The 13708-nt window shown below is 47.2% G+C and overlaps 1 protein-coding gene across 11 annotated transcripts in view; it reads right to left on the minus strand.

Moving 5' to 3' along the window:
* Positions 1–526: 526 nt before the first annotated feature.
* Positions 527–13708, minus strand: part of KCNT1 (potassium sodium-activated channel subfamily T member 1) — a 197918-nt gene continuing 184736 nt past the window's right edge. For 5 of the 11 annotated variants that reach the window (XM_043530478.1, XM_043530477.1, XM_043530482.1 and 2 more), the window contains 3 exons: positions 11142–11204; positions 4004–4088; positions 527–3405 (listed from right to left, as the gene is read on the minus strand). In XM_043530478.1, the coding sequence (XP_043386413.1) occupies positions 3285–3405; positions 4004–4088; positions 11142–11204 (269 nt within the window). In that variant the 3' untranslated portion in view covers positions 527–3284. The remainder of the gene's footprint in view (positions 3406–4003; positions 4089–11141; positions 11205–13708) is intronic. The other 6 variants (XM_043530484.1, XM_037879948.2, XM_037879952.2 and 3 more) reach the window with 3 other exon arrangements.

Here is a 13708-nt window from a genome sequence, read left to right on the forward strand (position 1 = left end):
ATAAAAGACGGGTGTAGGTGGGATGTTGAATTTCAGCAGCATCTTTCAAGTGGGCCTCTGTGACTACAGCAGTTGGACACTTAGTGAAGGGCAAGATTTGGTGATACAGTAAAAGGAATTAAAATGAATTTACCAACTTGTCTGTGACCAGTTACAGGGTGGAGGGTTGCCAAATGTCCAGTTCTGGACTGGACCGCCCTGTTGACAAGGGACCTCCTGGCCGCCGCAGTGAGCGGCTCTGCACGGCTTCCAGAAGTGGCTGGCATGTCTCTCCAGCTCCTAAGCTCAGGGGCAGCCGGGGGGGGCTCTATGCGCTGCCCCCCGCCCCAAGCGTCAGCTCCACAGCTCTTGTTGCCAGGGAACCGTGGCCAATGGGAGCTGCAGGGGCAGCACGCAGAGGTCCCTGGCCCCCTCTGCGCCTAGGAGCTAGAGGGACGTCACTGCTTCTGGGAGACTCCTGCCATAAGCGCCGCCTAGCGCATGCACCCTGAACCCCCACAATCCCCTGCCTCAGCCCTGAGCCCCCTCCTGCACCCAAAATCCCTCCCAGTGCCCAAACCCTCTGCTCCAGCCCTGAACCCCCTCCTGCATGTCCTGGAGCCCCCAGATTTTCTCTTAGGGCCTAGTCCTGTAATGTCATGAGCTCGCTGGCATAACCTACCTACATGTTAGTGTTTGTAGACTTGGACTCTCAGTTATGAAATGAGGCCTATTGACTAAATTGTGGACCAGAGTTGCAAAGAGACTTGGCCGTTGCCTGTCGAGCCCTGCGAGGGTCACTTTTAAGCACCTAGGGGAAAAAAATCACTGGGCATCACAAAGGCTGGTTCGAAGCCTTGGCACTCTATTACAATGACAGGGAAGAGAGAGGCACCTAGGCGTGGAGTCCACAAAAGCAGGCACGCTGAGCAGGAGGTTAGTCAATGGGAGAGGGCAATGAGAAGGGTGCCCTAGACCTGCACCCCTCTCAAGGAGGTCAGTGCCTAAATCTGGGTTGCAATGAGGTGTCTAGCGAACCCCCTCCTACAGGCAGAGATGCTGCTACCCTCCCCCCCCCCCCCGGTTTAGCCCAGTGACTAGTGCCCTCATCCAGGCTGTGGGAGACCCACATTCCCCAGGGTTAATTCCCCCCCTCTGCTTGGTAGGGAGAAAGGATTTGAACATGGATTTTCCACCTGCCTGGGGAGTGTTCTACCCCCTGAGCTATGGGACACGCTCATGTGGGTTTCCCACCGTCTAGCTTATTAAAGCCTTGTTCACTTGGGATTAAATAAGCATTGGCCCACTGAGCACGCATGCTTGAGATGTGTGCCTCGGGCCACCCCGCTGAGTGGTGGGAGATCCAAGATCCAGTTCCCTTCCGCCAATGACACTAAATAGTTATCCAGCATGGAAGAGCTGCAACCAAAGAGAGAGCAAAAGACACCACTCCCCCCCACCCCCGCCCCAGTCCCATAGCTCAGCATCAGAACACACCCCGCTCCAAGCCTTGCGCCCCATCAAGCTGAGGCGGGGATTGAAGCTGTGGGGGCTCCCAGCTGAGGTGCGTGTGCTAAGCAATAACGTGGGGGCCAGCAGCACTGTGTCCTGTGGCCAGGGAGCCACTCTGCTGGACGCCCTCTGAGCGCCTACTAGCTTGGGCCCGGCCCGTGAGCTGAGGGAATGGCTCGCTTCCTCTGGTTTGTGAATAGCACTGGGGCACAGGCAGCCAGGCCCCCCAGAGTAAGGCAACAGCGCCCATGCCCCGAGGCAGAATATTAGGCATGCAGGGTCTTTTACGGTGAAAATTTAGGCACCGAGTGGGTTGAGGCACCAGCTGAGCAGGAGTTTTGTGAGGGCCTGGGGTCACTCATAGCGGACTTAGCGCCTAAAATGGCAGATAGTTAGTGGCCTATGGCCTTTTGTCACCAACGGCTTAGGAAAAGCTGGAGTAAAGCATTGTAGCTCAGCCCTAGCACTAATTCCATGGGCCTGCAGTGCTAATTGGCGACGGCGACAGAGACACCCCCCCCCCCGCCCCCTTTGTGGCTTTAATGAAGTATTTAGAAGAGAGGTGCTGGCCACGTTCGATCCAGCTGGCACTAAAGCTGTACTTATCTTCTAGCTAGGTAAGAGACTCTTCAGTTATCCTAACCTGTGTGTTAATACAGCAGCCTTGTTTGTAAACCTGCATCTTGCCCCCCAGGATACTTTAATCCTCAGCTATGTATGGCTAGACTAGGACGGTTGCCAGTTTATATAATAGTGCCTGCCAGACAGAGCTGGTATTTAATGTGCGGCGAAGTGGCAAAGTCCCGCGGTGGGTGCGAGCCTGGGGGCCCAGCAGCACTAGCCTGTTGAACCAGGGTTTCCATGTAGATATGAACACAGATAAATGGCACAGGGATGGTCCTTCCTTTGCAGTTTACGAGACTTTAAAAGAAACAGTGGATTTGGCACAGCCTTTTGACAGAATGATAAATGTCATTTATAATGACTGTGGCATGAAGCCCAGTGCCTAAGGACAAATCACACACTTCCAGCAGGCCTGTAGGTTAAGGGGTTTCTTGCCCCACCGCAGCAGCTTGCTGGAGCTTCCAAGGGCATGATTTGCTAGCGTATCAGAACTGGATATGGCTAATCAAGTGAGTGATGGCTCAGTCACCTCTCTCCCTTCCCCATCTCGCTCTTTCCCCATAATGGAAAACAAGGCAACAAACGCTGACGAACATTCGGTAGCCTGCAGTGGGACGGATACCATTGAAAACATAAATAAAAAGGCTACATGATCATTTTCTCTCTTGCCCTGACACTTCCCTGTTCCACTGGGTACAATGTGACCTGCAGTGTTTGGGGGTGTTTTTCAGCCCAATCCTTCTAGTCAATCAGGTTTCAGTTGTCGTCTCTGTTCACTTCGGACACATCTGCCAGTACCGACGAAGACGCTTTCACTAGTTGCGGTATATATTTTTTTAAAAAAAGTTAAAAACAAATAACTGTATGAATCTTCGAGCCTTTTATTTGGCCAGCTGTCCTTTAACTCCGAGGTTTGAGGAGCTTCCTTTCTAAGCAGCTTGAATCCAGGTTGGGAATTACATTTTCTTAGTGCAATGCGGAGGAATCTGCCAGGGCATTGGAACCCACTGACAATTAATGTTTACTGGACTTTGTCTTTTAAGTATTCCACCTGGAATCCATTTTTGTCCCCAAAGAATTCATCCCTTTGGGTAAAGTTTTAGTAAATTCCCTTACAAATTCCATGCATTAGCAATATGAGAAGAAGACATGGTCAGTGGCAAGGTTGTTTAGAGCTGCGTTTCATCTCTTGTTTCAGGATTGCATGGGTCCAGCTTATTACTGCAGCTGCTTTTTCGACTGTGGGAGTCATTGGATACATGCGCTAGAGGGTCAGATCGTATTAAATACCTAGGAGAAACACAGAACAAGTCCATTAATGTTACATGTACGTGGCAGGCACCTCGCTCACTCGTTACTATCATTTCCAAGCACACAGGCTTTCTTGGGGCAAGCTACACAGGGCACTCTGCCCTCAGTTACTCCCACATTAACTCTGTTGCCATCAGTGAAGTTACTCCAGATTTACACCAGTATAAATGAGCAGATGTGACACAGCATATCTTCAGGGCAGACCGTGTGTATTTCTTGCTACACAATTATAAGTACAATCATGGGGTGGGTGGGTATAATAGGCTTAGCCTTCCCTGGCGCAGCTGCTGCTGACCTGCCGCTGGACACCTAGGCTGTGGTGGAGCCCTGCTCTGCCCCGTCCCTGAGGCTCCCACTGCCTGCCGCTGCCTGGTAAGTCTTCCTCCAGTCTACCTCCCCCGAACCGAGAGGTTCCCGCCGCTCACCACATCCCTCCTCCACGGCAGGGTCCCCAGAGCACGTGAATGACCTGGGTCAGCTAAAATCTCAGAAATATAGCTATTCAGATGACATTTAGCAATTTTCTCCCACAGTTTTGCATTGCACTATGAACACTCTGTGTTAAGGTCATACATACACTATATCACTGAGTTCCAGGCGTGTGTCCGGCGGCGGATTAATCAGGACATAGGATAATGTGTTCTGATGGTCATTCATTTCATCTGCAAGGGGTGAAAAATGGAGTCGTTATGCATGTGGCTGGAGTGATCACTGGTAACTCTTGGCTGGATTAGACAGGGACCATTTTTTAAATCTCACATGCACCTGAAAATGGGGAACCATAGGGGCTATTGGACATTTCCCGATTCTTCCCAATGCATTACAATTACAGAAGCAGATGTGCTAAAGAATATGTGTGAAATGGTGCTCTAAAAATCACACTTCCAGCATGTCTGCCAGGTTAGTGCCAGGTTAGCCCTATGACAAGTCCTGCTACAACAGTGCTTGGTGGCTCATCTCTCTTTTTGGCTTGGTTTACTTTACACACTACCAGGCCTTCTTGGTTCATCCAAGCCTGTCTCTAGCTATCCCAATGAAAGCAGCACATCAAACAATATGTGCAAGATGGGCTCGACCCAGTTTGCTTTTGTACCTGGGTGCCTCCCACCAGACGAGCCAAAGCCTCACTAACATGACAAACAGCACCACAAAAGCAGGTGGGGACAAACAGGATTGTGAGGAGCATCTTGCCGTTGGAGTCCATAATGCATCAGTGTGAAAAAGCATTTGAACATCAGCTTGTGGTAGCATGTTTTAAAGGAGGAGAGCAGGTTCCCTTCCCCTCTGCATAGACCAGGAGACAGGGGGCTGTAAGGTAGCCAGGCTGAATGGCAAGGCTGGTTTACAAGCAGTGAGCCCTGCGACCACTAAATCCTCAGAGCACCAGTTCTCTCTCTGGAGAATAAGAGCCCCCACCCCTAAAGCCAGGATTTAGCTCATAATTTGTGAGCACCCTAATCTGATAGCTGAAGGGCTCCCCTTCTGATCCTGCTCCTGGAATGGGCTGGGTCATGGACCACAGCCGAGCAGTCACTTACTGGCATGGCTGCATTTGAGCTGGGAGGCGGGGGGGTCATTCCCAATTCACTTAGATGTACCCACGCTAGCTCTGCTTGACCTAGCATGCTAAAAATAGCAGGGTAGCACAAAGGGCCGGTTGTGAGAGCTGCTCAGGTATGTACCTGCCTGGACCATATTCAGACTGCTAGTCCAAGCTGCCAACCATGCAGAGCTGAAAACAAAGAGCTGTGTTCCTCAAACGCTTGGTTCTTTCACCAACAGAAGTTGGTCCAATAAAAGATATTACCTCACCCATTTTCTCTCTTATAGAGTTTCCTGACAACCGCACACCCAGCCTGTCTGGGGCCTCCTTTTCCCCAGGATCCTATGGGCACCCTCCAGAGCATGCTGTCCCTCACACACTCCACACGACCCCTACCATCGGTGATCCTTACGCCAAAACCTCTTATCTGTCCGCATGAATGAAACGAACATCTTCCAAGTCTATAGGTGTTCACCAGAGCAAGGCCCTACGCTTGCCTCATTCGTTCCCCTGGACATTGGGGCTGGCTCCTGAACTTTCAACCATCACTTTTTCAAAGCGCCAGGCTGCTTGAGCACTTGCGAGCATCTGAAACCACTTGATGGCAACCACCCAGCCCAGGTATTTCAGTGCTGGACAATTTTTAGTGTCTATCTCAGACCATAAGGCATCACTAAGAAAAGTAAAGAAGGCTGTGATGAAGTAGGAATGTTCTTAATGTTTTCTCTGAATACTGTGTGGGTGCCTCAGTTTCCCCTATGCAGTTCTTAAGTATCTAAGTGGTGAGATAAGTGTGTGTGAGTTCTAGAGGGCCAGTGTAATGCTGTCTGCACAGAGAATGGCCGACACCCTGTCTCCTGGCAACTGATGGCCTGGGCCCCTCCTCTGCAAAGGTGCCAACTGAAGGTGTTGGAGAACAAAGAGATCAGGTGGCCTCCTGGCCCGGGAAAGAGACAAAGGCCAGAGGAGGGGCGGGAAAGTTTCAGTTTGGAGCTGGCTGGGAAAATGGGGGGCAGGGAGGCCAGAGCCCCATCTGGGCCTTCCTCCAAGACCGACCTGACTGAGCGGTCCTGTTCTCTGTACCTACAAGCTCTGTTTTAGACCATGTTCCTGTCGTCTAATAAACCTTCTGTTTTACTGGCTGGCTGAGAGTCACGTCTGACTGCGGAGTTGGGGGGCAGGACCCACTGGCTTCCCCAGGAGCCTCGCCTGCGTGGACTCGCTGTGGGAAGCGCAAGGTGGGGCAGAGGATGCTGAATGCTCCAAGGTCAGACCCAGGAAGGTCGAAGCTGTGTGAGCTTCTTGCCCTGGAGACAGGCTGCTCACAGAGAGGAGGCTCCCCCAGAGTCCTGACTGGCTTCCTACGGAGTAGTTCCAGGGCATCGCCCGGGGACTCCGTGACACTGGTCTTACCGTGTTTTAATGCAAAAAGAAATGTAACGTTACTCTTAGCGCACTATGTGCATCACACGCACTCCAAAACGCTCTCCAATGCAGCTAGAATACCCCTCGGCTGTATGATTCTTACCACATTCTCAGGTTTCCCCTTGTTTGTTATTTTAATCCAGTGGCAGGATTTATTTACATGATTATTTTTTTATTCTACCCAAAGAAAATTCATTGTCCTTTTAGAGCATATGGGACTGTAGCAAAGTTAGGTCCTTAATGATGACAGAATTCAATAGCAAGGCTTTGAGTTACTAGCAAGTTCATCAGGAAATATTCATAGCCATCAACACATGCATATCATAAATTATCTTGTAAAACATAATACTCCATAGAACTAGCCTCATCGATGCTGACAGCAAGATAAGTGCATGGGTGTATTTATTTGCATGGTCTATTTACATCATGTTCATGTTGCACAGCGTAAATATCAGTGTTCTAAATGGTAGCTCCGGCTTGTTTTTAAAGTAACTGAGCAACAAGATCATGAGTGAAACGAATGCAAGTACATCTCTTCAGCAGTCAAGAAAATTATGCGCATAAACGTGCAGCTCCGTATGCGTAAATGGGATTGGGGGCTGTCAAACAACTGACAGTTGTCACACAGTCACTGACAAGATGCGTGACGTACAGGGTGGAAAAAGGGATGACAAGTTAAGAGAGAGGGAAGTCAAGGGCAGAGTAATGACAGAGACAGTCACATGAAATCACTATAAGGCTTTTCACTGGCGCTTCATCTCTAATATTAGGCTGAAATACTCCATCAGCACAGAAAACCATCTACTGTGCTTATTAGACTTTTGCACAATTTTTGAAATCGTAGTCAAGGTTTTATCTTAGAGAGAATGTTCACTCGTGCCACAGTCTTCTTGGATTGCAATAGCAGACCTTGCCTAGACAGAAGTTATCTCATGCATTTGTTTTCTCCACTTTACTCTTTCTTCTTCTATGCCTGAATCTCCCTACCACCACCCCAGTCTTTTCAATTCTTGTTACATCTCCCTTGGTTTTGATTATTACAATATAATTGATTGTTCCTTTAAAATGTGTTCTCCAGTGGGATTCCAGAAAATACTTTATAAACCAGTTTTTCAGGAAACAGGCCAAGACTTCTATGAAAGCAAGTCAAGCAAAATATGAAATAGATTTGCCTGAGCAAACGGCCAAATGCATGTGCAAAGATGCATGACCACAACGGACAGCAGATGTTGGATTTCCAGGGCAGATGTGCCACCTGAATTTACGCACACATAAATACGCTCACAGCAGCTTGTGCACATCTGGTCAGCACAGAAGCATTGCTCAGAATTGCATGTACAAATAGTATGCAATTGTCCCCTCCTGGGATGCTGGGCAAAGTGATGTTGCAGAGTTGGCACCACTGATGCCCTGTGTATGGATGTAATGATGGACTTTCCAGTTACCAATAATCATTGCATCTGTGGCCTCCAGTTGGGTACGTGTGTACAGCCCATGGCGCTTGAGGCTAATGGAAATCAGCTAAGCCATAACATTCATGCATTCTCTGCTACTGTACAGAGCTTTGTGAAAACGAGTATCTAGAGCAGAGATTGATCTATAAACTGGTTATAATGACTACACAGGCTAGCTATTCCTACGGTATCACTAATAGCTTGTTTTAAAGACCCTAAGCCACGTAAACACTATGCTGTGCTACAGGCAGAGTGGTCCTTTCACTCCCTCTGCATGAGAGATGGAGACATGGAAACCTCAGAGGCTGAAGGGTTTAATGACGCCCCGCACTGTAGTCCTCCTTCCTGAACCTTCTCATTCCTCCCCCCATTCAGAAGCACAGACCCATGCAACCTGCCTGCCACCCCATCTCCTTCAGGGCTGTCAAGGTCTCCTTACAATGAAAATCCAGGAGCATGTTGGAGCTCCACGTTTCTGCTGGATCTGGGGCTGTGTTGTCTTTTTAACACCTCATACTCCAGGCAATTTGGGAGAAACAACCAGCCTTGAAAATGGCTACACTTGCCACCAGGAGCAGAAAACGGTTGTGCTTTTATTTCCACAGCTTGTGAACAGAGGAGTCTCCGAGGAGCCAAAGACAGTTGAGATCTGGACAAAGGGTATTACTTAAAATGGGAGTCTAACACAGGGCCTAATCAGTGGTCCCCCTATTAGTCCCCTCTCTGGCCCAGGCACACAGACAGCAATAGCCAGGAGCAACTTTCTTTCATCTTCAGCTGGCCAAGAGCCAGCATCCATTCCTCTCAGGTGCATCACAGCTACCTATGCCTCTTAGCTCAAGGGTGGAGCAAAGCACCTTGGCTAAGATTAACCTGGAAGGCCACACCTTCAGCTAGTGCACTACACATGGCCACGATGCATAATACAAGTGGGCACCTTTTCAATAGCAGGTCACACTGGAGTCTCACTGTCTACATTGGCTGCCAATTCACTTTTGCATGGATGAAATCCTGTAAAGCCCTAAGTAATCTACCCTAGTCTGGTCTCCAGTTCTCTGCTCCCCTCTGCCTCAGCATGTCTCCGCTCAGAAGTAACTCTTCATCTATCTGTCCTGAGGGCAGAGTCAATGAATGCCAAAGTGCATTCTCAGGAGCAGGTCCCCACCTCTGGGATTCGATCCCACATCATTCCCTCTTTGGGTTTCCCACTAACTGCTGGCCTTGGGGTCTGCTGACTATCTCCATGGTGATGAAGGAAGATGGATCAGTTGCTATGGAGGATTGTGAATCATGCACTCCTTTTTGGGAAGATGCTGTTTGGTACCATTCTCACCTATTACCAGAATACCACAGCGCTGAGCAACTGATCAATATTTATAGCGTCAGACAGTTTGGTTTTAGCTGATCACATCCAAATGCTTAGCCTTACAGTGAAACGGGAGCAGAAGCATAGTAATGCCATGAGAGCAGGGCGAGAAACATTTAAAACTTCTTACAGCTTGGTCATTACAAATGCACAGTTTGCCGTATGACTGGGGAAGGAATGGGCATACCTTTCGTAGAGGCAGGTTCTCCTGCTCCATGGAAGCTGTTTTTCCTAGCAAAACCATGCATTAGACCAAAACACTGCTAACCCACCAAGTATATTGCCATATCGTCTTCTCTAGATCAGAGACTCTGTTGTGCTCATCTTGCAGATATATGCTCGCTAGAACAATTTAGAGAGTGTCCAGATATAAACTTGGTCTTCTGACTAAAAACCTATAGGCTTGTAGATAAATATGGAATTCAGATTGGCTGAAAAGCCAAAAAATAATATTAACATTAACAAATTTTCTGTAGGTATATTTTTAATTTCTCCTGGCTTATCAGGTTATAAGTATGAATTCATAATGCTCTGACCATCGAGGAATCTACACCTTTACGGGATAATAAATCAAAGGAGCTTCAGGCAAAAAAATGTCACTGAGACATGGATTAACAAATATGGATGGACTAGCTGGCAATATACTGTAACTGAGTGGGACTTCCATGAAACCACATTTGGGGCCATTTCTCTAAAGAAGCACACAATTTATAGGGAAATGCCAACTTTTCACCTTAAGTGTTGTCTAACGAAGGCCTGAAATTCAAATAGGTAAATTTTTTTGCTCATCTTTGGGTTTGATTTAAAAGGGCCTTGGCAGAGGATTGCTACATAAAGATTTGCTTTATATTTTGTTTTGCTGTAGCCATCAAAATCATATGAACTTTGATGACTGTAATCTGTAGTTAAAATCCCTTCCCACAGGTACCTCTCCTTAAATGCTTAAGCTTCTTTCAGCATGGCCTGTTTTCTACAAAGCTACACAGCATGGGCACGCTTCAGTCAGGAACTGAGTTACTGTTTAACCCAGTATGAAATTCAGCTCCCACTGAGAGATTTGAGTCAGGGGGTAATTGCAAATAAATCCCGTTGGGCTGGAATGAGACTGTCCTCTTGGAGACTAAACAAGGTGCTCAGATGACTAGGTAAAATGTGGGTGCTAACAGAATTTGGTCCTTGCTCCTTTGAGTCAAGTCAAGCGTCCACAGATGACTTGGGGCTAACCGTTAAGAACACCTGAATGGTTTTGTTACACTTTGAGCTTCTCCTACGGGAATTTTGAAATAAAATAGCAACAAAACCTAGTAGAAAAAACAGTTCTTAAAAGAAATGATATGAGGCTATTAAATTTTGATCCAGGTATACATATTTTAAAAGAAGATAATGAAATATTTGCATTTCTATAGTGCCGTTCATTGGACGGCCCCAAAGTGCTTTGTAAACTGTCTCAGACTCAATCTTTCTGGCATCTGGAGAAGCGTACAAGTCTGGGGGCTAGTTAAATCCGACACTGAGGCCCATATTCCATAGCTTCAAGCAAGGTCGCAGTTTATCCCCAACCTGTTTTATTCTGCCAAGGGGAAAAAAAAAATCTGGGTCTCAAATTCCCAATGGTTTCAACAGACATAAATCGAGTTGCAGTGGCTCACTTTGGAAGGAGTGCTTTTTAAAGAGGCAATTAACAGCTGTAATTTCCTTGAACATTTTCAACAAACAGCAGTCACTGAATTTTGTCTCTCTGTGAGTTTATTGGATCTTCCATTTGTGGTGCAGATACAGGATGGTCCTTTTCCAATCCTCTCCCACAAATAAGTGCTTAAAAGGCTCAAATCGGTCTAAGGTGAAAACTGGCAAGAGGGCGTGGGTTAGACTTAATTGGCATGATCTTGTTATGCTGGGTGCTGGACTTCCAGCGAAAAAGAATTACCTTGCAAATATCCAAGGTTTACCCGATTCATCACATCACTGGCTGTTAAATTTGCTACATCCTCTACAGAACATACAGAGAAAAGGTACAGACATAAACAAAGAGAAAGAGAGAGAGAGAGATCAGCAAGCAGTGATTTGGCAAGTATTAGAGATGAGCTCCTGAGCTTTCATGAAAAAATGGGAAAAAAAAATAAAGGAAAGGGAAAAGAAGGCAGATCAATGCATTCTGTCTGTGAGGTCATGGATACTCAGACACCAACAGGTGACATGCTGTGATAATGTATTCAGAGCACTGTACCAAACATGACTGGTCCACTGACACATCACTGGGTCCAAAGGAGCCTTCGACTTCACAACATGTCAGCAGCACATTTCCGCCTCCTCCTCCTTTGTTCCTCTCCAGGTCTTCTAAACATCTAATTTAACAGCTCCCCACTCTCCTCAAGCCTGGAAATGTAGCGTTCCAGCTGAACAAGGCCGAGAATCCAGCGGGGCCTAGGTGTTGCAGAGAGCTCTAAACATGGACCCATCCTGCAAACCATGTACGCTGCAGTATCTATATAGTCTAGGATAAGCAGGGTATCAAACTTCAGAAGTTAGCCCTAGTCCCCACCATCCAAAATATCACATCCAATTATTTGGATTTCATTCACACTCTGGGGTGCAGCATCCCACCTGGAGCTGTTATGAGTCTAATGGCTCCCACTGTGTGAGAGGATCTAGTTTCCCTTCCAGTTTACAAGTATTCACCCACCCGGACATTTGGCTGCACTTCAGAATGAATCTCCAGCGAATGCTAGAGAGTTGTGCAAGCCCATAGGAGCAAGCTGTAGAAATTCACAAGTTCGTAAAAACCCTAGACATCTGCTAAGAAAAGGCAGATGTACAAGTGACAACTACCTTCAGACACTCTGACCTGCGTGACCAGCTCTTGGATAGCCTGTATTTCAAAGTCATTCTGGCCTTTGCTAACTTTACTGGAACAATCTTTCCATTAGGACATATAATCTTCCTGCTTGTCTAATATTAAAAGAAAACATGTTCTCTTGGTTCTCTTATTCTACTACTTGACACACTCTCTTGCTGCCCCTCAGATAATATCCCAGGGCATTATTATACTAAATCCATGTCAGTAAATCTGGATCTGCCTTGAAGGCTCCAGAGTTTACAATGGCCAACAACTGGTGATCATCTACCACAGTAATTCTTTGAGCATTTGCATGTGAAGAGGGGTGGAAACGCCAACATCTATGCTGCAGACTTTGAGCCCTGGCTGAGGGAGGGCTGCTAGTTCAACAGAACAAGCAGCAGAAAGTCTTGGGATATTAACTGTGGGGGAACAGCAGATTGAGAAGAATGTAATGAGGCAATCCTTCAAACCTATCATGCTAAAATGGGAATCTTTGCATTGACTTCATTGGATATTGGATTAGATCCTTCATTATGTGTCTCTCTGCCGCTCTTTAAGGAAACAAACTTGCTGGAGAATGGACATCGCTCCTAGTTCTAATTCTGGGCTGTCGAGGCTCAGTGATGATCCATAGTGCTGGCATGTTGCCAGTGAGAGACTAACTTGGACATCATTAATCTCTCTTACTGCAAACTCTCCACTCACACACCTCTGTTTCCCATAGACACAATGGCACACAAGCAGATGACCTGCTGTGAGATCTTGTACGCAAGTAAACCAATTGGCACGGGGATGCCCGCTCCAGTAGACTCTAAATTCAGGTATGGTAGCACTTTGAGTGACAGGGCGTGAAGATGACGACACGGCTGTCTCTGTAGCCACTTGGTTGTTCAACACAATGTCACTACACAGTCACGCAGATGTAGCGGTTTGTCTCCATGTTTCTCGTAGCACTCTGATTCAGACGATCGCAATAATAATATTGTTTGTGCTTGGTGATCACTCAGACTTTACTCTGGAAGGCTCTGACTCTACCAATGATTTCTGCACACAGGCTCAGAATGTGCCAAGTTACAGGACTGGAGCCTAAAGAGCCATCCCCTCTCCTCTTCTTGATTTGATTAGCTACCATGGAAGTGAAATGAACTCATTGTGCCATTGGAACATTGTCCAAAAGCAGGGAGGAGAAGGGAGAAATGCTCCACAATTCCACATCCAACCGTAGAACTTCCCAGCTCGTGAAGGGTACCTCAGAACAATACCTTCTACCTTAACTAGGCTTGTGGAAGTGGCTGGTGCATTGGGCAAATCTTTGTTTCCCTTCAAAGCCCCCACCCCAATTTTTTAAAATTTATTTCTAAGTTCTTTTCCCTCTCTTCCACATGTCTGAAAAGTTGCAACGATGCAAACAACGTAGAGACCAGAAATCTAAAATCCCTCCCGAAATGTATTGCCAGGCTGACGCCAGCTCCACAATCCCACTGTGCACCACGGTCCTGGCCCAAAGGCTCCAGTTACCCGGCTTTTGGTTTGCATTATTTTGTATGAGACTGGAGCTATCTCCTGAACATGAAGGGTAGAAGCTTTTGTAGCATGGAGGCAAACAGGCCGTAGCACAGGATGGCTTAAAAGAAAAACAAACAAGCAAACAAGCA

Source organism: Chelonia mydas, chromosome 16 (assembly GCF_015237465.2).
Source record: "Chelonia mydas isolate rCheMyd1 chromosome 16, rCheMyd1.pri.v2, whole genome shotgun sequence".
Lineage (NCBI taxonomy): Eukaryota > Metazoa > Chordata > Testudines > Cheloniidae > Chelonia > Chelonia mydas.